Source organism: Chenopodium album, chromosome 19, assembly GCF_948465745.1.
Source record: "Chenopodium album chromosome 19, dcCheAlbu1.1, whole genome shotgun sequence".
NCBI classification, from domain to species: domain Eukaryota; kingdom Viridiplantae; phylum Streptophyta; class Magnoliopsida; order Caryophyllales; family Amaranthaceae; genus Chenopodium; species Chenopodium album.
In genome coordinates this window covers 36,932,352-36,959,328 of record NC_137852.1, presented here as the reverse complement: position 1 = coordinate 36,959,328, position 26,977 = coordinate 36,932,352, and the positions used below count along the sequence as shown (strand labels likewise).

Here is a 26,977-nt window from a genome sequence, read left to right as displayed (position 1 = left end):
ATATATTGGATCCACTTTGAGAGAGAAATTAATTAAATATTATAAAAGCTTTATACATAAGAAAATGAAGCAAATATTTAAAAACGGCCGCAAAAGGAAAGTTGAACATGTATTTAAAAACTGAGGGAGTAAAAAACATCAATACACGTGGCTATCAGCTGCCATGTCGTCCAATCAAGTTATAAGGTATGATTACACTCATATTTCCACTTATCGTCGTTGAACAGAAAATACACATGATTTCTTTCCTCCTCCCTTTCCTAAAAACAAAATCAAAAACAAAAATAAATAAAAATTTGCCCCAAAATTGCCAAGAAATTCAACAATGGCTGAAATTGCTGTAATCCCTAATCACAAATTTTCAGGTATTATTCACATTAATGCTCAATTTAGTGAAAAACAAGGAAGCAGGGCATTTCTACCGTGCCATGCAGTGACCAAATTCAAGTCACAGCAGCCAATCAGATTCAAATGCCAAGCTGTGAATCAACGCCCTTCAACTTACACTTCCCGGAATTCCACTGATATCCCCTTTTACGAAACTCCTGGGGTAATTTTAATTTTTTTTATTATTATTTTTTTAATTTATTACGAAATTAATAATGATTTTCTGGGTTTTTGGGTATTTTTGCAGGCTACATTTGATCAGTATTTAGAGGATAAACCCAGAGTATTTAGAGCAATTTTTCCGGATAAAAAAAGATGCCAACAAATTAATGAGGTATTATTTTTATGTTATTAATAATGCAACTATTTTGTGAAGATTTTCTACAATTTCGGGTGCTCGAGGTAAAATGAATAGTCCGAGTAACATAGATGAGTAATTCTAAGTTTCGTAAACGAAAGATGTTTCTCAAACGACAAACTTGTAAATAAATAGACTAAAATTTGTACAACCGCTAACACTAGTAGTGGTTTTATCCCAAAATTTGCAGCGTTCATGGTAGAATCGCTAACACCAAGCAATTATAAGGAGCGGATTTACCATGAATAGTGTAAATTTGCACTGTTTATAGTAGAATCTCTAACACCATTAGCGGTTTTAGGGAGTGGGTAGTATTTATTTACAAGTTTGTCATTTGAGAAACATCTTTCGCTTATCAACAAGAGAAACCGGCTCGCTTCATAGATGATGAGCCAATTGTACAATATTGTCTATAAGACTATAATAATGTAATGTCCATGTAATGTGAGTAATTATTGCATTGTCTTGGATCATTATATCGTATTTTTCGGTTGAGACGATGGATGTCACGTCGATCCCTAAGCAACCTAGATGTGGTAATAAATGGAGTGTATGGGTTGTGTGGAAATTGGAATCGGTATATTCAATATTGTCATATTTGTCAAGGAGATTGTAGTTGGTTGAAATATTACGAGTATGTAATATGTAATACTAGTATCTGTCAAGAATGTGAATCCTTGGTTTGTATTTCAGTGTAATCACGGTATTTATACAACCTAAAGTAAGGGCTTAACATAGCCCATAGCCCGTTAACGACTAAATACAATATATACGGGCCTAGCTTAACACCCCCCCTCAAGTTGGAGCATGCAAATCACAAATGCCCAACTTGCCAAGTAAATACAAAAATTGTTGCTTGCTTAATGCCTTAGTAAAGATGTCCGCTAATTGATCCGTGGTCTTCACATAAGATGGTCTAATAATCCCTTCCTGAATTGCATCCCGAACATAATGACAATCAACCTCAATATGCTTCGTACGTTCATGAAAGACCGGATTCTGCGCAATATACAACGCCGACTGACTATCACAAAATAAACTCATTGCTTGCGGATGGGAAACTCCTAAACTGTCAAGAAGACCCTTCAACCACTTCAACTCATCAGTGGCCTTAGACATCGTACGGTACTCAGATTCTGCAGAAGATTTAGCAACAGTATCCTGCTTCTTAGTCTTCCATGAAATAGGAGAATTTCCAAGAAACACCAAATAACCTGTAATCGATCGTCTCGTAAGAGGACAACTAGCCCAATCCGCGTCACACGAACCTGTCAATTGTAAGTCACAATCTGATCTCAAAAGAATACCCTGACCCGGACAACCCTTCAAATAGCGTACTGTACGAAGAGCTGCCTCCCAATGATCTTGACGAGGTTGATGCAAAAATTGAGACAATATATGAACTGTGTATGCCAAATCAGGTCTAGTGAAAGACAAATAGATCAAACGACCCACAAGACGCCGATACATTTCGGGGTCTGCAATAGGAGGTGCCTCTGATTTTGCCAGAGTGTGGTTTTGCTCAATAGGAGTACCTGCCGGGCGTGCCCCTAATAAACCAGACTCTGCAATAATATCAAGAGTATATTTCCGTTGGCACAAAAATATGCCTTCCGGACTGCGAGCAACCTCAATACCAAGAAAGTATTTCAACACACCCAAATCTTTCATATGAAAACAATCACTCAAATACGCCTTAAAATCAGAAATCACAGAAGCAGAGTTGCCAGAAATCAATAAATCATCAACATACACCTGAGATGGACATTCCCTTGATTTAGAGTAAACAGGGAATCAGAATATGACTGTTTAAAGCCATACCTTTTGAGGGATCCTGCAAGTTTGGCAAACCAGCAGCGGGGTGCCTGACGTAGACCATAAAGCGATTTCTGAAGTCGAAAAACCATTCCCGGTTTGCTACCATGAAACCCAGGAGGTGGCTTTATATATACCTCCTCATCAAGATCACCATGAAGAAAGGCGTTATGAACATCCATTTGATGCAATTCCCAATTTTTCGCAGCCGCAACCGCTAAGAAAGTCCGAACTGTAACCATTTTAGCCACAGGAGCGAACGTCTCATTGTAATCAATGCCCTCAACTTGATGGTTGCCAAAAATGACCAGCCGAGCCTTTAATCGTTCAACTGTACCATCAGAATTGTACTTGATTTTATAGACCCATCTGCAACCGAGAGCCTTTTTTCCCGGAGGTAAATGTGCCATCACCCAAGTCTGATTGTCTTCCAATGCAGCAATTTCCTTCTGCATTGCTTCTCTCCACCCTGCATCTGTCATAGCCTCTTTGAAGTTACGAGGTTCAGTTCCTGCTAACACAACTGCAAGAAATGTACGGTGTCGCAAGGAAAAATTTTCACAATTAACAAAATGTGCTATAGGATAGGGAGTACCTGAGGAGCATGGAGGAGGTGAACTAGGAGAACTTGTTGCTTGTACAGTATGTGTGACGTAATTTTTGTGCCAACCCGGTGGATGTCGTTCTCGAGCCCCACGCCCAAGAGCACCTTCGGTGATGTCCAAGACCGTGGCAGCAGCCTCGGTGGAGCTGGCAGCAGCATCAGAAGCTGCAGTAGCGCTGCCAGCACCTGCTGCAGTGTGAGTGGCAGTAGACGCCACGGCCTGGTCGTGGTCCCTGTTGCCGGCCACGGCCTGGTCGTGGTGTGGGCTGCCATGCTCACCCAAAGAGGTGTCCTGCCCCATAGCATCCGCACCCCCTTGAGCTATCTCACTCACCTCCAAAATCGCCTCCAAGTCATCCAAAAAATCAATATCGACCCCCACATTTTCCACATCCATATTATGCATGTCTACATTATTGTCAGAGCCAACAACCAAGTGCTTATCACTAGCAAAAGGGAATTCATTCTCATAAAATTTCACATCACGAGACACAAAAATCTCACCCGTCTCAAGGTCATACAATTTCCATCCCTTTTTACCGTGAGGGTAGCCTAGAAAAACACACTTTCGACTTCTAGGTGCAAATTTATCTCCCTTGGATTTTTGGTTATGGGCAAAACAAAGAGAGCCAAAAACACGCAACTCATCAAAGCTAGGCTCTTTATCAAATAAAATTTCATATGGTGTTTTGTTTTGTAGTAAACGAGAGGGTGTTCGATTAATCAAATATACCGCCCCAAGAACACACTCACCCCAAAAACCAATAGGTAAATTCCCTTGAAACATCAAAGCACGAGCCACATTCAATATATGTTGATGTTTTCTTTCAACACGGCCATTTTGTTGAGGTGTCCCAACACATGAAGTTTGAAAAATAATGCCATGTTCATTGAAATACGGAAGCATGCAATTGAATTCAGTTCCATTATCACTCCTCACCAATTTGACAGTCGTTTCAAATTGACGCTCAATCATAGCAAAAAAGGATAAAAATGCGGAATGAACTTCAGTTTTGGAATTCAACAAATAAACCCAAACACCTCTTGAAAAATCATCAACTAATGTCAAAAAATAATGTGCACCACAAGTAGAAGGAGTTTTATACGACCCCCACAAATCACAATGAATTAATTCAAAAATTCGACTAGCCTTGCTATCACTATTAGGAAAACTATCCCTAGATTGTTTAGCTTGAGGACACACATCACAAGCTTTATTCAAATTTTTCATAGTAGTACTATTACTAACAGCAGGAACTAACTTGACAACTCTGTCTGACGGATGCCCAAGTCGCCGATGCCACAACTCAAACACTGATAACCCCGGAACTTGCACCGCACATACCGTTGGAATTTGCCGAAAGTAATAGAGTCCGTCCTTCCGTTCACCGGCTCCAAGCTCCCTGAATGTTGGTCCTGTATAGCACATAAAGAATTAGTGAAACGAACAAAACATTGAGAGTCATCAATCATTTTTGACACCGATATTAAGTTGCATTTTAATTTTGGAACAAATAAAACATGCTCCAATATTAAATCGTTGCTCAACCAAACCCGACCCTCTTTCAAGGCCACGGCTTGATCTCCATTAGGCAAACCCACAGGACACGCGGAAATTGAACACACATCCAACAAGCAAGACTCATCCCCGGTTACATGGTGAGAAGCCCCCGTATCTATAATCCAAGAACCCGGCACACACTCACCTTGCATACGCTCTTGTTGATTCTGAACCATATTTAGCAAAACCTGAACATCAGCAGGCTTGAGATCGGCCAAGGACACATCGGCAGCAGCTTGAGGACCTCCTGTGATGGCGTTAGCACGAGCAGCAGGGGCAGCAGGGGTGTGCTTCGGTGCAGAGGCAGGGGCAGCAGTGGCGTGGTGCTTCGGTGCAGAGGTAGGGGCAGCAGCAGCTCTGTCTCGCCCTTTGCCTTTCCCTTTGAGCTCGAACCACCATTCGGGGTACCCATGGAGGTCAAAACACCCTTCAACATCATGGCCCGATTTTTTACAGTGAGTGCAATACAACTTAGAACGATCTTGACGATCAAAATTTCCTTTCCCACGCATCGAAGGCACAGCAAACACATGAGCCTCCTTCGACTTCTCGGCTTTCCCTTTTGCAATGCCACGAGATTCCTCCTCTTGAAGGAAAGCTTGGTAAGCACGGTTCAAATCAGCAGGGGGTTGTTGAGAAAGCAAGTTTGTTCTCACCATCGCATATAAGTCATCGTCAATACCAATTAAAAATTGGTGCAAAATTTCCTCACCTCGATCCTTAGCAAACTTCCCAGCCACATCACATGTGCAAAGGCCACACTCGCAGCCATGGAGGGGCTTGATTCGCGTGAGTTCATCAAATAGCCCCATCAATTTTGTGTAGTAGGCTTCAACAGTCATGCCCTTTTGCTGTTTGCAATCGGTGATGCTAGTCTGCAATTGTTGCAAACGAGGGCCATTCAAAACACAATATCGTGCCTCTAAATAATCCCAAAGTCGTTTCACCTCCTCAAAGTAAGGAATCGATGCCGCAACCCTGGAGTCCATAGACCGCAAGAACCAGGAAACTAGCATCGAATTTATCGTCTCCCAATCAAGCAGCTTCTTCTTCTCTGTCGGTTTGGTGATGGTTCCATCAACAAACACAAATTTCCTTCTTGATCGAAGAGATAGTGTAATCGCCCTCGACCATGCCAAGTAGTTATCGCCTGTGAGGATTACGTGAGTAATCAAATTACCCGGTTGATCACCGGAGCCAAGGTAAAACGGAGAAGCAGGATCGATCTTTCCTTCCTCCATTGTTGATGATTAATCGGAAAAAAAAAAAAAAATTTCTGAATTTTTATGTTTTTAGGGTTTTTAGGCCTGATACCATGTCAAGAATGTGAATCCTTGGTTTGTATTTCAGTGTAATCACGGTATTTATACAACCTAAAGTAAGGGCTTAACATAGCCCATAGCCCGTTAACGACTAAATACAATATATACGGGCCTAGCTTAACAGTATCTAATTTTGTCTTGGCAACATTGAATATTGTCTATGTATGTAGAGTTCATTTCAGGTTATGTTTAGTATTGAAATTAGTTGTAAATTGGCTTTGATGTTATCATTTAATCGATGGCCTTTGAAAATCCTGACCTTGCAGTCATTTGCATGTCATAGATAAAGAAAATGCTTCCTAATAGTGTTGTATCTTGTATGAATTGGACGGATGTTCTAATCTTTTCAATTTCTGTTGTGACATGCACATTGGAGATTATACCCTTGAATCGCGATCCTAAAAACCTTGGGTGTAAATTCTAATTATTGAAAAGACCACGACGTATGATTGTGAACAATCGTATATTTGCTATGTATGCTTGTGATTGCGTAGTCGTGTGAGAAAATTATAATCATGGTAAAAGATTAAAAGGTTTCTAATTCTCTGCTGCTTCTGTTTTATCTGTGAGCTTAAGCTTCTGTTCCCAGCGAGCATGATGATTAGCTATATGTAGACTTTTTTTGTAGTTCCCAGCATATTGTTGATAGCTTAAGGCGTAATTAATTAGCGCCAACCCTAGAACCTTTATATAATAGATCGTTGAACATGTTCTAGATGGATGACTCTTAAAATAAACGCCTTTCTGGAAACCTTGAATCAGTCTCAATCTGCAGATATGTATGGGCCTTCACGGCTCCATTTTAAACTGATAGTCTTGTATGCCATGGTTAGAGAATAAGATTTACTCCATAATTTAGTTGGTTCTGAGGTTGAATGGCGTCCTTATTTTTCAACTAAATCAGCTTTTGACAATTTGTAGTATTAAGGTCTCACATGTTATAGGGGATGTAGTTCAGAATTTTATCTGTGTTTGTCGCGTAAACTACTATTGTCCAACTTTAGGTTTTCTTTCTTCTGACCTCATTGTTTTTCTTTGCTTTTTGTAGGGAGAATGGAGAGTACACATGCTACCCATACAGTTTTTCTTCTTTACCGTATCGCCTGTTGTAGACATGAGGTTAAGGTGTAAAACAAACGGCAAAGATTATCCATCAGGGATTCCACCTGTCATCTCTAAAGTTCTTGAGCTTGACATTGTTCGTCATAAACACCTCATGAATAGAAGAACTTGATCCTTTATGTTTTGTTTTGTCTCTTTAGATCTGCTGATTTTGTTTGCTTCAAACTAAGGGAGTATCACTAGTTATTAACTCTTATGCAGGTGAGATGGGAGCTTCAAGGGCTAGATAATGTGGTGGAACCAGATCAGTTTAGTCTCAGTGTTAATGGAATTTTATATTCAGATAGACGAGGGGTAAGAAGCAGATTGAAGGGTCAATTGGAGATGAAAATAAGTGTCATTCTCCCGCCAGTTCTTGCCATGGTCCCTGAAGATGTTCTCCGAGGTGTCTCAGAAGCGGTTAGTCTCCTAAACTTATTTTACCTTACTGAAAAATATGAGGTTTAATTGTTAAAATGATACAACTATGATGTCCGGACTCAAACATGATTGTTGGACATACCCTATAAAGGGACACTGATATGCTTGTATGTTTCCAAGGTTAATAACTTACTATACAGACAAACATAAGAAGCTACTTCCTACCTACCAACTCAATGCTGAAACAACTAGGAATATCCTTCAAGATTATTTTAGCTGAAACGACTAGTTCAAGCATCATAGAATAACAGCTTTTCACATACTTCCTCTTTTTTTTTTTTTTTTTTTTTTTTTTTTTGCTTGCAACATTTCTATTTTTCACGTTTGCCCATGCATAACTTTAACCGTTTCTATCTTTAATATGCATTTGTAAAATTTATAAATATTATATTTTAGGAATGTAGGCATTGAGGCGAATATAACAAAGATCTCATATGACTATGTTTCCTTTAACTATAAATTGTGAAATGTAATCGAAGTTATGTAAAATAGTGTACACTATTGAAATGTGCAAGTAAAAAAAAAAAATAGTAGATATCAACTAAGAAAATTAAACCTGTTGTTTATAGGTGCTGAGGGGACTTGTTCAGAGCATGAAAGACAAGGTCAACAGCAATTTGATAACTGATTACAGTAAATTCCGCAGAGAGCAACAATTGAACCGAGTTTAGCTTGTAGAACTAAGAAAAGATATCATTGTGTGAAGTGGACAATCTGGGAAAGCACCAGCTAAGCGCATTGTAGATTAACCCCTCCCTCTGTTCTCTGTTTTCTTTTTCTAATTTCGAGTTTTGTAAGGCAGAGTAAGTTCCAGTTTGTCTAAGAGTTGAAAATCAACTTCATTTAAGCACACACGAATGATATCTTGTATATTGGTAATCGTCCTCTCCAATAGTATCTCGTGTTTAAACATGTTCAAGGCTTCCTGTATTATAATTTCACTAATCATGCAACAATGTGATGCAGACAATTTCGGTGGCACTGGTTACATATTTGTTCTTTTCAGCAAATTTGTAAGATTATTAAATATTTTATCATCATAAATAACAATGTCATTGGTTATTAAAACTTGCTAAGAGTTTGTTCAACCCAAGAGGCTGCATACCTCAGTTTTCTTGGATATGAAGTCCATGGGGCATTTCAACTCTTTTGGAAGACCCTATGAATCATGCTACAGAGAGATGAACCCTATGGAAGGTTTGCACCATTATTCTACATTCTATACACAACAGGTCTCACACAATGGGCTGTGCCACTCGCAGAGTCTCTTTGCTAAGACTCCCAATAGAGGTAGTGCGCCAGGTCTACTCAAAAGGGCATACATGACTCATGATTGATCGTGTCCTCCGAGCAGGCCAGCACGGCAGGTCAGTTGTGGAAAATGGAAATTATTATCTCTTCACTTGGACCCATACATGGAGCAACAGACAACTCCAAGAGGGTCACCTTTGAGAGCGAAAGTGGGTGTGCAGAAATCCCAGTGAAGCAGTGATAGGGATAGGGTCTTAATGTGGTCAACTCTAAGAGGGTCACCTTTGATCCTGACTATTCTTTACAACAACGATAGACAGGTTCACGACTTCACAGTACCCTTAATTATTTTCTCTTCTTGGAGGCTTCTTGATCATTGTAACAAGGTAACCAAATCGGTTAATGAGTATCCGGCATGAACATACCCTCTTGTAGGCATATCTCATCACTTGATTTCGAGCTCATGACAAGCGACTCGCTGGAGAGTAGTCCATAACAATGAGGTCTATGAGGAGTATTCCTTGACTGCTGAGGGAGCAACAATTCACAACTACAGTTTAAGTTATAGGCTTCAGCTAATTTTTTATCCTCTGTAAATCAATCCCATTACTATACTTTGTACATCTGAGATTACAGGAAATTAGCATATGAAATGCAAAAGAAATAAAATATCCAGTTATATTGATATGATTTGTTCTCCGTAAGTCCATTTCATGAAAGGGTATAAAAAATACGCACAAGGAAAATTGGAGTTAAAGAGAGGAGAGCGTTTCTTTCTGTAAGTGGGAAGATTTTCTGCCACTTTGCTTAGACACCATTACAATTTACAAGACCAAAAAAATATGGAGATGCGGGGGATCGAACCCCGTGCCTCTCGCATGCAAAGCGAGCGCTCTACCATTTGAGCTACATCCCCATATGGTACAACTTACTAGGAAGTTAGTTATTTGTACCTCAAAGATTTTAATTAATGCCATCCCCACACTTGCACGTGGCATTCCAACGGTCAGTCGCTAAATGTATGTCTTACAGGGGTAAAAACGTTATTCACCCTATAGATTTAAAGACGTATCATTGGATTGTTAAATGATACTATTGGAGATTTATTGGTTCAAATTACACTCTGGTGCTTCAAAAATTCTAGTTGTATTTTGTATGTTTTAAGTGGTAGTGATTCCCGTGAATTTTTTTTCTCCTTTTGCACGTAAATGTAAATATAACGAAAAGGTGAGGGAACCACACACTGTTTTCTCTCTTCCTTTCTCTCTCTTTCTCGTACCTTTAATATATTTTAATACGTGTTAGGCAGGGTTGTATTGGCTCACAACCCTGCATTTATACTTCCTCATACTTGCACTACTAGCATGGTACACAACTTGCAATAATGTCAAATTGAGTCATTGGACGAATTTAGATCGAGTGATTCAAGTCTAGTTGGATCGAGGTTTATTAGATATGAATCATGTTATATTATTACAGCCATGTAAATCAAATGTTAGATCAGATTAAGTCGAATTATTATAAGGCTCTGTTCACATTTACTAAAGTGAGTTGAGCTGAACTGAATTGATTGGAGCTGAACTGAACTGAAGTGATTGGAGCTGAACTAAACTGAACTGAATAGAGCTAAAATTAATATTTTATGAGAGAAGGAAATTAGGAGCTGAACTGAACTGATTGAAGCTGAACTGAACTGATTGGAGCAGAACTAAACTGAAGTGAACCGAACTGAAATTAAGGTGAAGTGAATAGGCCCTAAATCAAGTTGGTTTTTGACACCTCTATATCTCGCCAAATTTGATGTTGCAACCTTTAATTATTTTTTCTCTTCGAAGCTCTTTTTTTTTTTGAAAAAGATTGATTCATAAATAAAAAGTCATACGACATATACAAAGAGATTAAAATTTAATAAACACATGATAATTAAATCAAATAAAAACATCATTTCAACAGAGCTATGATCGTTGTTGCAAATCGTACATTCTTCATACCCTCTTTCATATCGCTGTGATTTACATCCTTTTTCGACAAGGGAGTCTATCAATCTGTTGTAGTCGTGAAGAAAAATTTGGTCTGATTCATCTAATTGTAATCGAACGATTAACCTCTTCTTCTATCCTGTACAAATCTTTACCATGAAACAAATTGCACCATACTAAATTCAAAAAATAAAAACAAAACTAGAACAAAGTCAACCATAGGGGCATTTATTACACTCAAACCCACTATATATAGGGGTACTTACTAAGACCATCCCCAATGGTGAGACCCAACTTTGAGTATTGAAATACAAAATGAGTTGCTTTTTACCTCCAATGTTGAGATCATACCCACTTCTCAATTTAGCAACTCATGTTAAATCTAATTTTCCAATGGTGAAACTCTCTAAAATATACAATGTTACTTTCAATTTATGACCCATCAATTATAGTAAGATTAAAATAATTAAAAAAAAAGGTAAAACTTAAATAAAATTACAAAATATATTAGAATATTGACAAGGGCCCACACTATTACAAAATATATTAGATTAACAAGAAAGTTGCTAAGTTTAGATACTCAACTTTGAGTCTCTAATCTCTTTATTTATAATTAATCAAGTTAAAACTCTATTACCACTTTAAGTCGTTTCAATTTCTTGTTAATTTGAATTAATTTTCTATATAAGTTTATACAATAAAGCACGTAATTTATTACACTACAGTATTGATTTACTTTCCTTTAGAAGTAAGCTCCTACTTCTGCGCCAACACCGTTTGCTGGTTAGTTTGTTCATCTAATTATTTTATTTATTTTCATTTTTTATAATTTTTTTTTTGTTTATTAATCTCTTCTGTTTAATTTGTATAATTATTTTCCCTTTAATTCATGTACTTGTTCTTTAATTTTTATGTTGAAACATAGTAACGAATGATCATCACAGATATTGATTAATTTTAATTTTTTAATTGCATAAATTAATAGATGTGTGAGGTTTGAAGATAAATTCACAAAATTTTGAGGAATTTATAAGGGGAATTAAAGGGGGGTAATGTGTAAATGTATGAGAGAATAAAGAAGTAGTAATCATTATTTTGGTGCATAGGGAGCCACGAGGGGCAATGATGTAGACGGGATTTGATTGTAGGAAGTACGGAACCGTTTCAGGTGACAATTAGGGTGTTATTGAATGATGGGTTTCGAATTACTTTGTATCTTTCATCTTTGTCAACTTGGAGCAGAATAAGGGTGGATTGAGGAAATTGGTACGTAAAAAGAGCAAATTAAAATCTCAATAAACAAATTAATTTTTTTTTTATTTTTTTTTATTTATTTATTTTTTTATATATATATTTGCATATCCCTTATGATTGCTATGCTGTAAATTGAAATGGACCCTATGAATTTGCTTCATTTTTTAATGTTAATCGGACTGCAGGTCGGTGTTTCTCTAGTGTTCCTGATGTCTTTTATTCTATGAGTATATTGATGTTGTTGTGACTGAGTAACTTGAATGGTGAGTTATGGATTCTTAATTCAGAACTGAAAAATTAGGTCTTTTACCTAAGCTGCCTAAGTGGTGTCGACGATTTGGTTCTTGAGAAGATTGTTAAGGAGAGAGGGTATTTGCCTATTTGGTGCAAAATTTCTTCTTAATAAAGATTCTAGGTTCTTGATTTGAGTCGGGATTTTGTCGGGGGGGGGGGTGTTTTTGATGCTGGTAATTTATTGCTGCATTTCGATGTGCTCCTATGAGGGAGTGTTTGGTTTGATCCTGATCCAAAATGGTATCTAAATTTTGCCATTTAGACTTTGGATTGATTATTCGGCTCAAAGATTTTTTTTTTCTTTTTCTTTCTCCAAGATTTTATTTTCTTTCTCCAAAGTGAAGAGTGGAAGAGTGGGACCATGGAGGGATTAAACGAGGGAGAGGGAGACCAAAAATGACTTGGTTGGAAGGAGTTAGGAAGGATATGAAGTGCATGGATTTACATGAGGATGAAGCTTTGGATCGTAAGGGATGGAGGAGAAAGATTTATGTTGATGACAACACGAAATAATCAAATTTGGTTCATGTTAGCTGACCCCACTTTTGGGATTAAGGCTTTGATTGATTGATTAATTTCTCCAAGGTTGTCCATGCGATTCAAAATTTTCATTTAAATGTTCATTTCTTCATTGGTTTGAAGCTATATATAATCATAACACACACACAAAAACACAAGTTGCCTTGTGTATGCTACATTAATTACAATATTTAATAGAATTCTTACCTTTGTTGTATAGAATCTCTCATGGAGGTCACGTGTCTCTCTCGGGATAATGGAAATTTGAAAAAACTCACTATAAATCTTCAAAAGTCCAAGCGGCTTTTTGTAATTTTTAGTTACTCGTATATAATCCCTACTATAAATCCAAACGAACTCTATTACCTTCTTTATCTATTTAACTATTAATCTTTTAACAACAAAGGAAGGGATTTTTTTATCTCTGGATAAAAGATACGAGTCATTACTTTACAATATATGCTTCCAAGTTTCCTTATCGTTTGGAAAGAGAGTTGCAGATTACATCCTTTAAATTTAACCGCATTGGATAATTTTTTGGTTTGTATATAGGTGACTAGATGAGTGGGTCATTTAGGATATTATTAAGGTGATTAGATAGTCTTTAGTACAATATGGATTTCAAGTAAGATACCAACAAACAATCTTTATTTTAAGGCATTGCTATTAAAAGAGTTTAGAAGGTTCAAAGCTTCCTTTCTACTAAAGATTAAGTGTATGTTTTTCTTGAATACAAGCTTATAAGCTTTTGATTTGTAGAATCAACTGTAATGAGTGGGTCATAACACTGACTCTTAAAGTCCCACTTTTGCCTATGATATTAAGTTGAAGTAAACATATGAAAACCATTGTTGCCTTGCACAAACTTACTGGCCATTGTTGCCTTGCACAAACTTACTACTGTACATACTTCGAATATTGCACACAACTACCATAACACTGGCCATTGTTGCCTTGCACAAACTTACTACTGTACAAAATTTTACAGTATTGTACCAGTACAAAATGTAAAGAAGATTTGGGGTGCTTGTGTGCAAAATCTTTTTCTGAGAATGATAATATAGTGATCATGGAGTTAGTTTGTGCAAGGCAACAATGGCCTATGCATTTTATCTTTTGTATGCATTAATTGTGCCAAAACTTACTTGAATAGAGTTTTTTTCTATGACACGTGTTCATACTATGTATGAATTAATTTTTTTTTACTATAATATCCAGCTGGGTTACAAATTTTCTCTTCATCTCAGAGAATTTGTTGTTTGGAATATTACAGATTTCTTGTGGTCACTAGTCTCTATACTACTTGTGGGTAACGTAAACGTTGGGATTACAAGGAGGTCTGCAGTTTGCTGCTGGATGTGTTTCTGATATTATCTGAAAGGAATGATCCTCTCAGCACTTTTGACGTCTGTTGGAATAAATCTTGGCCTTTGTTTTCTGTTTTTCACTTTGTACTCTATATTAAGGAAGCAGCCGAGTAACCTCAGAGTTTATGCACCACGTCTAGTTGCTGAAAGAAAGCTTAAACAAAATACTGATTTCAACTTAGAGAGGCTTTTGCCTTCAGCTGGTTGGGTAAAAAGGGCATGGCAACAATCAGAAGAGGACTTGTTGGAGAAATCAGGTCTGGATGGTGTGGTATTTATGCGACTCTTTACCTTCAGGTAGTCTGGAACATGGAAAATCTACAAGTCTCTTTTGTTAGTAGAAAAATTAATTTTCCTATTTCAAGTTAACTTATTATTTTTATTTTTTGCAGTTTAAAGGTATTTTCCATTGCTGCTATCATCGGTGTTTTCATTCTTCTTCCCATCAACTTTTTGGGAAATCAGCTGGTTATTGATATTTCTGATCTTCCCAACAAGTCTTTGGATTCTTTCAGCATTTCTAATGTCAATAATGGCTCAAACAGGTGAATATTCTTTTTTTCATGAGATGTGCAATTGCAGCATCTACCATGTGGTAAAATTAATACTAAAAATTTGATAGTTTAAGTGAAAGCATAGATCAATGTTGTAGAGAGTTCTTGTAAGAATTCCTGTTTTCTATGGTCCATTATTGTAATCTATGAAACAGTTTTCCCTTTAAGTCTGCTGATTATTTGCATCTTTTCTCTTGTGAAGGTTATGGATTCACTTTTGTGCTGCATATGTTTTTACTGGGGCTGTGTGCTATCTTCTATATAATGTAAGTAGGTCTCAAACCACCTGAGGGTTATTATCAACTTGTCATTTAAGGTTTATAGGTTTTACTGCTGCAAAATTGCTCATACAATTGCTAATTTGCTATTACTCTCTCTTCAGAAAAGTTATGGTTTTGCAAGATTCTTTTGCCTTGTGTGTTAATGATATATTATTTAATGAACTTATATTAAAGGGAGTGTCTGAGGGGAGTGTACATTCTTGTAATATTCCTAACTGGTATTTCAATGCAGGAAAATAAGGTCATTGCTCTGAAGCGGATTGCTTATTTTTATGCATCCCAACCTCAGTTTCACCACTTCACCATTTTAGTCCGTGGTATTCCTGTCCAGGCTGGGAGCAGTTTAAGTGAAAGCATAGAACAATTTTTTAGAGAGTATCATCCTTTGACATATCTTTCTCACACAGTTGTTCGTCGGACTAGCAAACTTCAACAACTTATGGTAAGTATAAATTTATATGTTATAGATTCTTAGCATAACATAGATCCTGAATATAGATGACAACCAACTTTGTTGAACTTCTTTTGAGCTTCTTTTTCTAGTCTCATCTTTCTGAAATTTGGACTCATTATTGCCAGTTTGCCACCACCTCTTCTTTGTTGTTTGCTAATTGGTATGTACTTTATGAGTGATGGGGGTTGGTTTTGCATCGATTAGTCACTAGCTAGCTAACTACATACATTCCTATAAGTCATACTTAGAATGTGCAAATCTTTTGTGTATTTCACACCCCATTCCCAAGCTGGTTGTGTTTGCTTCTTTTATGTATTCCATAAAAGGTTTTAACTACCTCTGTTTAAAACTTTGTCTCTATCAAATCTCTAACCATACCATCTTCAAGTAACATACAAATTTGCTTACAAATTTCATACATATGGCTAGTTAGTCCACGTGCTTGAAAATTTTATTAGCATAGTTACCATTTTAAAAAGTTGCTAGGGTTCCTAATGGTATGAAAGAAAAACATCTGCTCCCAATATTCATTTTCATAGCTTCCAGAACATTACTTCAATGGTGAAGTGGGTAATAAGTTTGTTAATTTAACATAGCCGAAGCTTTCTTTTAGTCTCTTGTGATTTCCTTTATCCTATCTTCCTTGTTTGCTACATTCTACTAGTTGCAGTCGTATCACATCCTACATTTTTTTACTTTTTACTCCGCACACAAAGAAATTCTTAGTTGCTATTAATTCAGTATTTTGGGGTTCTCCAACCAGAATTTTCATTTTCACTCTCTCTCTCTCTCTCTCTCCCCACAATACTTCCTCTTACGGTTTCTCCCTGCTAGTCTGTTGTAAGCCCTCTTACATTTTCTTACATTCAATATATTTTTTATAAATTCTGTGCCATTGTAAACTAGGAAATTCTATGAGACGACAACAACAGCTATAAGGAAGTCTTAGTCTCAAAGTGATTTGCATAGGCTAACTTGTCCTAAGGAATCAATCATGAAAAGTGAAACACAAAAGGTAAAGAAATATGTTAAGGAAACTAAACAAATATAAGTGAGAAAGTGAAAGTGGAAGAAAACAGGAGAAAACTTAGGGGTCAAGAAAACAAGGTTAGTGTAAAGTGAAACCCAAAAAAGGAGAATACAGAAATCGAATTGAGGAAATCTTATAAAAGAGGGGTAGAGATGTAAAGAGAGGAAAAAAGAAATAATTTGAATAAAATAAATATTAATATTAAAAATGTACAAACTACGAACTCATGTCATGTCATATGCATAGCTTTCTTCCTCCATTTTGTCCTATCCAATGCCATATGTTCCTCAAAATGTATTCATATATTCAATCACTCTCAAAATATATTCTTATGTCTTCCCTTACCCCTCACAATCTCATTACCAGTGCGTCACTCAAATTTTCGTACATGGCCAAACCTCCTCAAGAGATTCTCCCTCATTTTATTCTCAAAAGGTGTAACCCCAAATTTCTGTGAGATAGTTGAACTGATATTTCCAATTCTCTTTGGATCAGATCAGATAACACAAAAATTAGGTGAAGCCCTAAAACCTTTTTCTATTTTGTTTAAACCCAAAAATGTCTACGAAACATACAACATCATGAATTCAACTTGATTTGTAATGCAACTAGAATACAAAGGGAAGGATGGTTTGGGAAGTAAATAGTAAAGCAAGAAATCACATTTTGGTTGTTTAATTATTTAATTTTGGTAAAGTAGGCGTTAAGAGGAATCATATATATATTTTCCTAGCTGATTCAAAAAGAAAGTGAGAAAAGGTAAGGATTTTGTGTTTGACATCCAAACAACAACTAGTTATTGGAACAGTAAATTGTGTATTTTGAGCTAGCTTTTCCCTGTTGCTAAATAGAGATCAACTCTAAAGAATATTTATCATTTGGTTAGATGATTCCTTGTTTTTGGAGCTTTAACATCTGCATACTTTGTTCTAGGACAATGCAGAAAAACTTTACGGAGCAGTTGACCAGCTAAAGTCTGAAGAGCATTCTAGTCAAAGGTTAGGGCTGTTTCGCAACAAAGATAGTCATTTACGTACATTGGAGAAAAAGTTAGAGGTTACGGAGGACAATATGAGGATGGAGCAATCATCATTACATGAAAAGGTGTGTGCCTGTGTTCTGCTTGTATTTAGTAATTATACCTTTGGAAGAGTCATGATCAACATAATTATGTTGTTGCTGTTCAATTGTCTCATTGTGATCAATATTTTGCTATTTGTATGCACTGCACCACAAAATCTCATAATTATTTTCTTCCTTTATTGCATGGTATTTTTTAAAAAAACCCACAAACATGTAGACGTAATGTAATTGTTAAAAATGTTGATATAAGGAATCTAGACAACAGATTTTTTCATGCTAAAGTGATTTTGAGACTTAATTTTTTGACAGAGTCCAGTAATGCCTACAAAGAGGGGACAAACTCCTTAAACAGTGATTCGTTAATCTTACTTTGTTTGGTGATTTGTAATCCTTTTTTATATTCATGTGTTTCGTCTCTGCATTCTATGAGCGATAATTTTTTTTGCTCCTGAGGTTAGAGGCTAGACCGAATGTTCAAGCTTTTTTATTTCCCCAGTTGTACAGGCTATTGTTTATGAGAAAGCTAAATTACCTTAAGGAGAAGTAGAAAGGGTTGAATAATGAAGTGTTCTGATATTTAAGGCAAAGGATGGAGGACCTTTAGAAACAGATTTTTTCCATTGATTGAAAAATTTGTGATGAAGAGATGAAAGTGAAGTGAGCAACAACAACAACAAAACCTTATGAAAGTGAAGTGAGCAAAAGAGAAAATGCTTGCTTTATACTGTTTTATAAAGTAGTAAATGGAAGGAAAAGAGGTAACTTTAGTGATGAGATAGGGAGTGAAATTGGGGTTGTTGATTCTATTAGTAAGGACTCTAAGGAGGTCTCACAATTTTATAAAGGCATGTTCACTAAAGATCGGACTTACTGGTCTAGGCTTGAAGGTCTTTAATGGGACCCACAATTTCCACATGTGACAGGTTGGTTAGAACGATTTGAGGAGGAGGCGACAAAAGCAATTCTCTCAATGGATTGGGAAGGCACCACTTCCAGATGTCATTTTTTTAGAAGTGATGAGGATTTAAGTCTGATTTGTTGGACTTTAGAATGATTTTTTTGAGATTCTTGGGAAATGCATGATTGCAAAATTCATTGTCTTTGCTCCTAAAATGGAATGATATGATAAGGTTATGGATTATTGGCAAATCGATTTACTTACTAGCACATATAAAATTGTCATTAGTTGACTTGCCGTATTTGTGGAGGTACTTTCATTCACAGTTTCACAATCTTGATGTGCTTTTGTGTAGGAAAACTTTTGATACGATTTTTGTAGAAAATGAAGTAGGTGAGGCTCACTGAAAAAGTCTTGAAGGGGTTATTTTTTAGGTTAGATTCTGGGGTCTATGACAGGGTGAGCTTGGAGTTTTTAATGGACAGAAATTATTTAATCACACTGAACTGTTTTGTTGTTTTTTTTGTTTGTTTGATTTTTCGCTCTCAAATTTTCCCAAATCATCTCCCCCTCCCCCTCCTGTATTTTGTAACTCACATTATTAAAACTGTGTACTGCATGAGGCACAACCTTGTACGGCTGCTCCAGAGACCCTTTGCTCCTGGACGAGCCTTTAATATAACACAATTGATAATATATTTAAGACATGTTTCTGAATTCATTCTACCATCCGTTCAATTGCTGTGACTTTCCTTGGTTGTACTATTATTAGCATTATCTTTAAAAATAATTGATATCTGATAGCTCCTGCTCTTAAGTTGTGATTTTTAGGAAGTTCCAGCTGCTTTTGTTTCTTTTAAGTCACGATATGGTGCTGCAATAGCAATACACATTCAACAAGGGGTCAATCCCATAGAGTGGGTCACTGAACAAGCTCCTGAACCTGATGATGTTTATTGGCCTTTCTTTTCTGCTTCATACTTCCGGATATGGATTTGCAAGTTGGTGGTGTATGTTGCTTCGGCTGTTCTTACAATTCTATTCCTCTTTTTTGTCGTGATCGTGCAAGGTCTTACTCATCTGGAGCAACTGGAGAGCTATCTTCCTTTCCTTAAAAGCATCTTAACAATGTGAGTGGTTATCTTTACTATTAGATTATTAGATACACTTCAACAAAGAAGTCTTCCCATGGAAACAGATTCCCATAATTTATAGAAATGAGATTAATGGGAGTGGGGCTTGGGGTTGTTCGTAACTTCATATTCTATGAAACCCTATTATTATAAGAAGACCGTTCGATGACAAAATACTTTACCCTATGTCCCAATGTGCTAAATATACTTCATGACTTGAAACGAATGGAGGCATCTGACCTTGTTAGTGGAATGGAAAAGGAGGTAGTATCGAAAATGTTAAGTAATTCATATTTGGATAAAGTTTTTCCTAACAGATATCAATACATGAAAATCACATATCAACCATGCTCGATAGCATGAAGATATAATTTGTTGTGAGAACCTTATTGAATAGCATCAGAATAGAAGCAAAGACAACTCTGTCTCACAAGAAGTTACACCTTGTATATCTGCTGATTTAAAATTCTTTCCTTTGGTTAATCCACAAAACCAAAATTTTTTAGTTGGGCATGCTGATCTCCTAAGTAACATTTTTAGGATATTATTCAAGTGACGTGCAGATGTGCCATGATGGAAATCAAAGAAATCCAGTAAAGGTTGCTTATGATCTTAAAATTTTGTTCCAAGGACACTTAATGGCCACCTAATGCAAGAAACATGGTTTCCTGCATCACTGTAGCAGAGCCACAACACATATTAGGGGTTTTACACTTGTTCAGTTACAGTATCGATCTGTAGATTATAATTTGTTTTGAACCTTCCAAACAATTATCATGCTTCCCCTTGCTGCTTTTGAGATTTACAGTTCCCTTGATCATACCTTTTATATGCTGGAGTAGTATGTTTGAATGGAATTTTCTCACTGCTTGATATAAGTTTCAAACTTGATTTAGGCACTGGTAGTCTGGTATGCCAACAGGGACCTGTGCTTGAGTAACTGGATCATGTAAAAAAGTGTGAGAATATATGCTAGCTGGTTTAATAGGGACCAATTGATTGCAGAAGCACAATGTATTAGCTTCCGTTTTGCTGATGACTAGTCTGACAGTTGTTCACATACCCTAGTCCAACAATTCTACCCTAAGCATTGTAGTTAAAAACTTAAGTGAGAATATATAGTCAATCCATCTAAGTTGCACGTGTAAACAGATGAAACATTATATCATATGGTTTGTAAATTACCTATGGACTTTTGAGTACTTTATCCCCCAATTAGTTATTTATAATATATTTAATATTATTCATTTATTTTAAGCTATAATTATCATCATTTTTTAGAGAATTTTCTTGAGAATTCACCATGTATCAGGGTGGTTGTTTTTGTTATAAACTACAAGGTTTAGACTTCTAATTTGCTCTTTTAGAATGCTGTTCATTTTTTCTTCAGAAGCGGTATATTATGTTTGATCACTTATTTGCTTGTTTATTGTGGCTTTGTATTACAGAGCTTTTGTCAGTCAAGTGATAACTGGATATCTTCCAAGTCTCATTCTTCAGATGTTTCTATCATTTATACCACCCATTATGAAGATGCTGTCCTCTATACAAGGCTACATTTCCATGAGTGCAATACAAAAAAGTGCTTGTAGTAAGGTGCTCTGGTTTACGATATGGAACATTTTCTTTGCAAATGTGTTATCAGGAACAGCTTTAACTCAAGTTAATGTATTTTTTGAACCCAAAAAAGTTCCTGAATTACTTGCTCGAGGTGTTCCTGCTCAGGTAAATATCTCCTTTGCTAACTTTGTGCTGTTTAGTTTAGTATATCTGCTATAGCAGTCCATTCTTTCCTTTCAATATGGAGAGGAAGGGAGGATGAGAAAGTTTGGCGTATATTTGATTTTCTCTATATAAATACACTCTCTCTCCTATAAACATGATTCAATTATTCTCTTGAAATATGCTAAGTGTTAGTGTTATTGTTATATTGTTCTCAAGTACCTAGTGTCATTCACAGTGTTCTGGCTCTTAATATTCTAAGAAGTCCCTACAAGGCCTACACTTTCAACAGAAGTTCGCCAATTAGAAAAGTGAATATGCTTGAGATAATATGGAATTGAAAATTCAATTTTTATCTTAGACTTGTATGGAGACTGTATCCCAATCATTACTATACAACTATATGTGTAACTATGTTAGTTTCTAATGAATATGCTAAGATAAACGGTAGTTTTCAATAATATACTCACGTAAAATTGCAAAAAGCTGGGCAAGTAATTATGTTAGTTGCCAACTTCTACTGCAGGCTTCATTCTTCATTTCCTACGTTGTGACGAGTGGATGGACTAGTTTGTCGTCGGAGCTGTTTCAGCTAGTCACTCTCATCTGGAATTTTTTGAGAAGAATTTTTGCTAAAGAAGAGGCTAATGATTTAATACTCTCATCAGTTCCCTATGAGAGTGAAATTCCCAGGATACTTTTTTTTGTGCTTCTTGGAATAACATATTTCATTCTTGCCCCGCTGATTTTGCCGTTCCTTCTAGTTTACTTTTGTATGGGATATCTCATCTACCGAAATCAGGTAATCTTCTTTTCTTTACTTTTAAAGTAATTGTAATCTTTTTTCTCTTGGTATAACATACATGAGAAGCCCATGTCAACCTAAGATTAGTGCAGACTGTTTTTTTATTTTATTTTATTTTATTTTATTATTTTTTAATTATTATTACTTTTTTTTTTTCCTCTTGCATCTTTCCTTAAAAAAGGCCACACATTCACTTTCAAATGCTCCAATTAAGATTGTCTAGACTCTAGTGTGGCCTGTTTAGGGTATACATACTAATATACTATTGATTGAAATTCATTTGGAGAGTAATGTATGCCTTATTCCAAAAGAGTTGGTTAAAGTTCACAATTTCTTGTACTCTAAGGGATGTCCATTTGAAATGTTATTTTGAACTATTCTTGGAGTAATTTGAAACTCTTGGCTCCGTAATTCTTAATTGGTTATTATTAGGTTTGCTATCCAAGATTTTCTTCCTTGATTGTCTTCTATACGGAATAATCACTTTTGGTTCATGTAGCCGACCCCACTTATGGGAGTAAGGCTTTGATTGATTGATTGTCTTCTATGTCAATTATGTTGCTGGTGCTTCATAGTCTGCCTCTAGGTCAATAATCATTAATGGAGGTTGTCGATTACGTGTCAATTTCTTATTTTCTTTTCTAAAATGTAATTGCTAAGACTTCAGCTTCTTCTGCTGTATATTGTCCAGAGGGTGAATTATGGAGTTTTCCCTTTAATCAATGGTTTGAATACGTTGGGTTTTTAATTAGAATAACTTATTTATAAGCCTTTGTGGATAGTAGCTTTCTGATGTATTTTGCTCATTATTGCAGCTTCTGAATGTCTATGCACCGAAACATGAAACTAATGGAAAATTCTGGCCAATAGTGCATAATTCAACAATATTTTCCTTGGTCCTCATGCACATTATTGCTATAGGAATATTTGGGCTGAAGGATCTCCCTTTGGCATCTAGCTTAATCATCCCTTTACCTATACTCACACTATTATTTCATGAGTATTGCCGGAAACGCTTCCTTCCTATATTCCAGGCGTATGCTGCTGAGGTATTTCTCTCTATCCTTTTCTTAATTTTGCTATTTATCTTAATAATTTAATTACCATTATATTATTAAGGCTACGTTTTCATCCAAAACCAACCTTTAATGAACATGTTTTACAAACCAGTGTTACTGAAAAATATGAATCGACACCTCCCATAACTCTACACATACAAGTTATTAAATATCTTGTTTCGTTTTTCTTTATTTAGCCATTAATAAGTGGTGGTATTCTTAATATGACTCCACTTAAGAGGCTGTTTATATAAAAACTGGCTTTTCTTTTTTGGTACATTATGTGCGACAGTTAATAGCAGAAAAGAATTATTATTTTTTTATTCAGTGCAATCATAAAATGAAGATATGTTGATATAATAATAATAGAGAGGTAAGTTAAAACCTCAAGTTCATATGGTCGATTTAGACCAATATTCTTGTCTTACTTTCCCTTATCTCTAGCATTTTCTGAGCTCATATAGATCATAAAATAGTGCCCTCTCATGCTACTATCTGTGGTCATCTTCTTGTGTTTAGGTAAGAAGCGGAAATACTACTGAGTTGGGATATGAGTTATCTCTAGAAGAGAATTCTATGTAGAGACTTATCTTATTTGCGTAGATTTGATTTGTTTGCACATTTAGAGAGGACTTCCGTCTAGTCAAACGTGTCAACTATGATTCGTCAAACCCATTTTTATTTAACAGACTTCTAAAGTTCAACCAGTCCTGGCTATGTTCTAGTTTGTGTTTGGTTAGTGAAAGAAATGAAGCTATGAATAAATGAAAGTACTAGAAGGTACAGTGATGTTCTTGATTGCTACCCATAAATTTTCTACTCAATTGTTATTCACCTGCTTCTGATTTGATGTCGGTAGTTTTGGAAAATGCATGATCTTACTCCAGCAACTGTCTACGTTTTCAAGTTCATTATTTTTTGGTTAGAAGTAACTCTATGGGATGAATATGTAGAGCCATCTTTGTTCTGTTCACTCTCCTTGCTTTCTCTTCACTTGTCTTACATGATAAGTTCTCTTGACATTTCCAGAACACAACATTGTTTTGAAACCAAATTCCTAGTTCAATGACCATGATAATTTTCTCATCCTGTCATTGTATTTCCATTCACTGTTACCAATTCAAGGGAACGGCAGCTGAAAAGGTCAAATGATAGTGTTGCTCTCTATCAAAGATAAAATATAGGCCAGTTTTCGTGATCAACCTCTTTCAGACCTTTGCTGCATCCAGATCTACCGTAGCAATAACCTTAAAGTACTCCCTTTTCGATGTCAGAGATTATTTCAAGGTACTTCAGAGTGGCTGATTCAAAAGCTCTACAACAGACGAAAATTAAATACATCCTCACTGGAAGCCATATAGTCTAAGCTAAAAACGTCCTCATTGCAACTTTAGATTGTTAAAACCTTGTCATCCATCTTATATAAAACTTTCTCAAATTTTATTCTTCCTTTTTTTATATCCTCATTATGGGTTTTCATTTTACACTGCCCTTTTTTTTCCCCTCGATATGGGTCTATCTCATTTTTCTTGTCCGCTTTATCACTTTCCTTTCTTTGCTCCATTTTTTGCGGACACTTCCTTATGACAATTTATGTTAATAAACTACTAGTATTAATCATTTTGGGACTAAGGCTTTATTGTTGTTGTTTTATTGGTATCATTATTGTTTCGTAATGCCAAAAAAATTGCCCTATCCCAATAGCATCTTTCCTGCACTAATATTGTATAACTGTTCTTGTTGCAGTGTTTGATTAAAAAGGATAGGGAAGAACAGAATGATCCCAGAATGACAGAATTTCTCGATAAATTAATCGTTGCATATCAAGATCCAGTTCTAAAGCCAAGTCAATATTCTCGGAACATTGATAGTCAAACCTCTCCTCTTCTTCAATCTACTGAAATCTGAAGTACCAATGTTTCGCCGTGAGGGGTATGTGGAGAGATTGCAAATATGAGGAATACTTGTTTGACTTACACTTGGAGATGGATCATCGTAGTTCACTTGTTTGAGTTATATCTGGAGATAGTATGATTTATCGTGGTTTGTTGAGATTTTCCGGTGATTTGCAATTGTTTTGTAAACAGTTTGTTTAATAGTTTGCCGAATTTTTCATTAAAATTAACTCTTTGTTTACAACACCACACCTTGATATGGTCATGGGTGTGAGTAGTCATTGGACAAAGAAGCGCATTATCACGTATTTCTTGTTCTAACATTAGTGCGCTAAGAAATACATGTTTAGCTAGCTACGCTTTTCACATATGAGCAATTAGCTGAGTAACGGGGTTATATGGATAATTAAATGGGGTAATTTTGATAGATGAGGTGTTACTGCGATGGAAAAAATGGGGAAACTCTTTGAGCTAGTGGAGTTATTATTTTAATTGTCAAAATAAAAGAAGAGGAGTAACTAAATGAACAAATGTAACTTTTTTACTTATAAGAATAGAATATATGATGCTATTTATATATTTTTTAATTAATTAATTTTAATTGTATATAATAATAAATAAAGGTTATTCTTATTGGTAAAATAAGATTACTCATATAAATATTTGTAATAATTAAAAAACTCATATGAATAATCGATGCTTTTTTCGTGTGCCACGGTTACTTATTCAGGGGTAACTTATATAGGGGTTACTCAGTCGGTAAGAGTTTACTTATAGAGGTTACATATTTAGGGGATATTTAGTCGATCAGAGTTTATTTATAGGGTTTGCTTATAATATTGTAGCCCCACAATAAGTAACCCCTATAAGTAACTTCGGGCGTACGATGTGATCAGCCATATGTCAAATGAATAAGTTTGAAACTCAATTATAAAATGTGGTCATACTATACTATATGCATGGTTGACCAATGTGACCATACATTAGACTAAGGAAATTTTCACATTTGCTACCAGCGAAAGCACAAAACCCCCAGCCACCGAAACCACCAAACAGCCACCTTCCCCCTCCCCTTTCTGGCGCCCAAAGGTTCCCCTGACGCCGGCGAACTCTGGACCACCACCACCAACACCACCGTAATCCCCAAACCCGGCAACTCCCCATACCACCACCAAGACACCACCCTAACCCCCAAACCCAGACCACCACCACCGAAAGCCCTATACTCAGAACACCACCACCCACAAACCTCACCTCCCTTAACCACCACGCACAACACCATCGCGACAGCAGCAATATGCGGCAGTAGCAAATCAAGGCAGCAACAAATCAATTGCTGCAGCAGCAAATCGAGGCAGCAATTTGCATCAGCAGCAATGGCAATTTGCGGCAGCAGCAACAACCACCCTAAAACGGTGGGAAATCAGGGGAATGAGAGAGTTGTGGGGTCGTCTACGGCGGTTTAAGGGTGGCAATTGTGGCCAATCGCAACCAACACCACCCTAAAACCCGTTTAGGGCGGTTTTAAGGGTGGTGTTTAGGTTCAGGGTCGGTTTTTTGGTGAGGGAGAGGGGGGAGGGCATGGGATTGGGGCTGGAAAGGGGCTGCTGGTGGAGTCCGCGGCGGAAAGGGGCTGCTAGTGGAGTTCGCGGCTGTTGTGGGCTTCTTTGGGCGCCGGCGTTGATGGGAAATGGAGGTTGGAATGTGGCAATGAGGGTGGTTGAAGATGGAGTGGTGGCGGTGAGGTGTTTGGACAGTGGTTGCGCTTTACTAACGGAAATAGTAACGGCATCAGGCAAATGGTAGTGATA

The 26,977-nt window shown here is 36.5% G+C and overlaps 2 protein-coding genes and 1 non-coding gene across 3 annotated transcripts; 2 read left to right on the top strand and 1 right to left on the bottom strand.

Annotated features, from left to right (window-relative positions):
- The first annotated feature begins 230 nt into the window (after positions 1-230).
- LOC145595362 (uncharacterized) lies at positions 231-8,501 on the top strand. Its single transcript, XM_081651760.1, has 5 exons — positions 231-550; positions 635-721; positions 7,096-7,245; positions 7,371-7,568; positions 8,159-8,501. Exons 1-5 carry the CDS (start codon positions 326-328, stop codon positions 8,258-8,260), a joined length of 762 nt encoding a protein of 253 aa, XP_081507886.1. The 5' UTR covers positions 231-325; the 3' UTR covers positions 8,261-8,501.
- Positions 8,502-9,683: 1,182 nt separating this feature from the next.
- TRNAA-UGC (transfer RNA alanine (anticodon UGC)) lies at positions 9,684-9,756 on the bottom strand. The gene has a single exon. It is a non-coding gene; the product is annotated as a tRNA-Ala (tRNA).
- A 1,606-nt stretch (positions 9,757-11,362) lies between these two features.
- On the top strand, positions 11,363-25,601 carry LOC145593613 (hyperosmolality-gated Ca2+ permeable channel 2.3-like). The gene is made up of 11 exons (XM_081649896.1): positions 11,363-11,602; positions 14,160-14,550; positions 14,646-14,798; positions 15,010-15,073; positions 15,321-15,530; positions 17,506-17,676; positions 19,385-19,683; positions 21,135-21,411; positions 21,935-22,210; positions 23,029-23,262; positions 25,018-25,601. Exons 2-11 carry the CDS (start codon positions 14,270-14,272, stop codon positions 25,177-25,179), a joined length of 2,127 nt encoding a protein of 708 aa, XP_081506022.1. The 5' UTR covers positions 11,363-11,602; positions 14,160-14,269; the 3' UTR covers positions 25,180-25,601.
- The last annotated feature ends 1,376 nt before the right edge of the window (positions 25,602-26,977 follow it).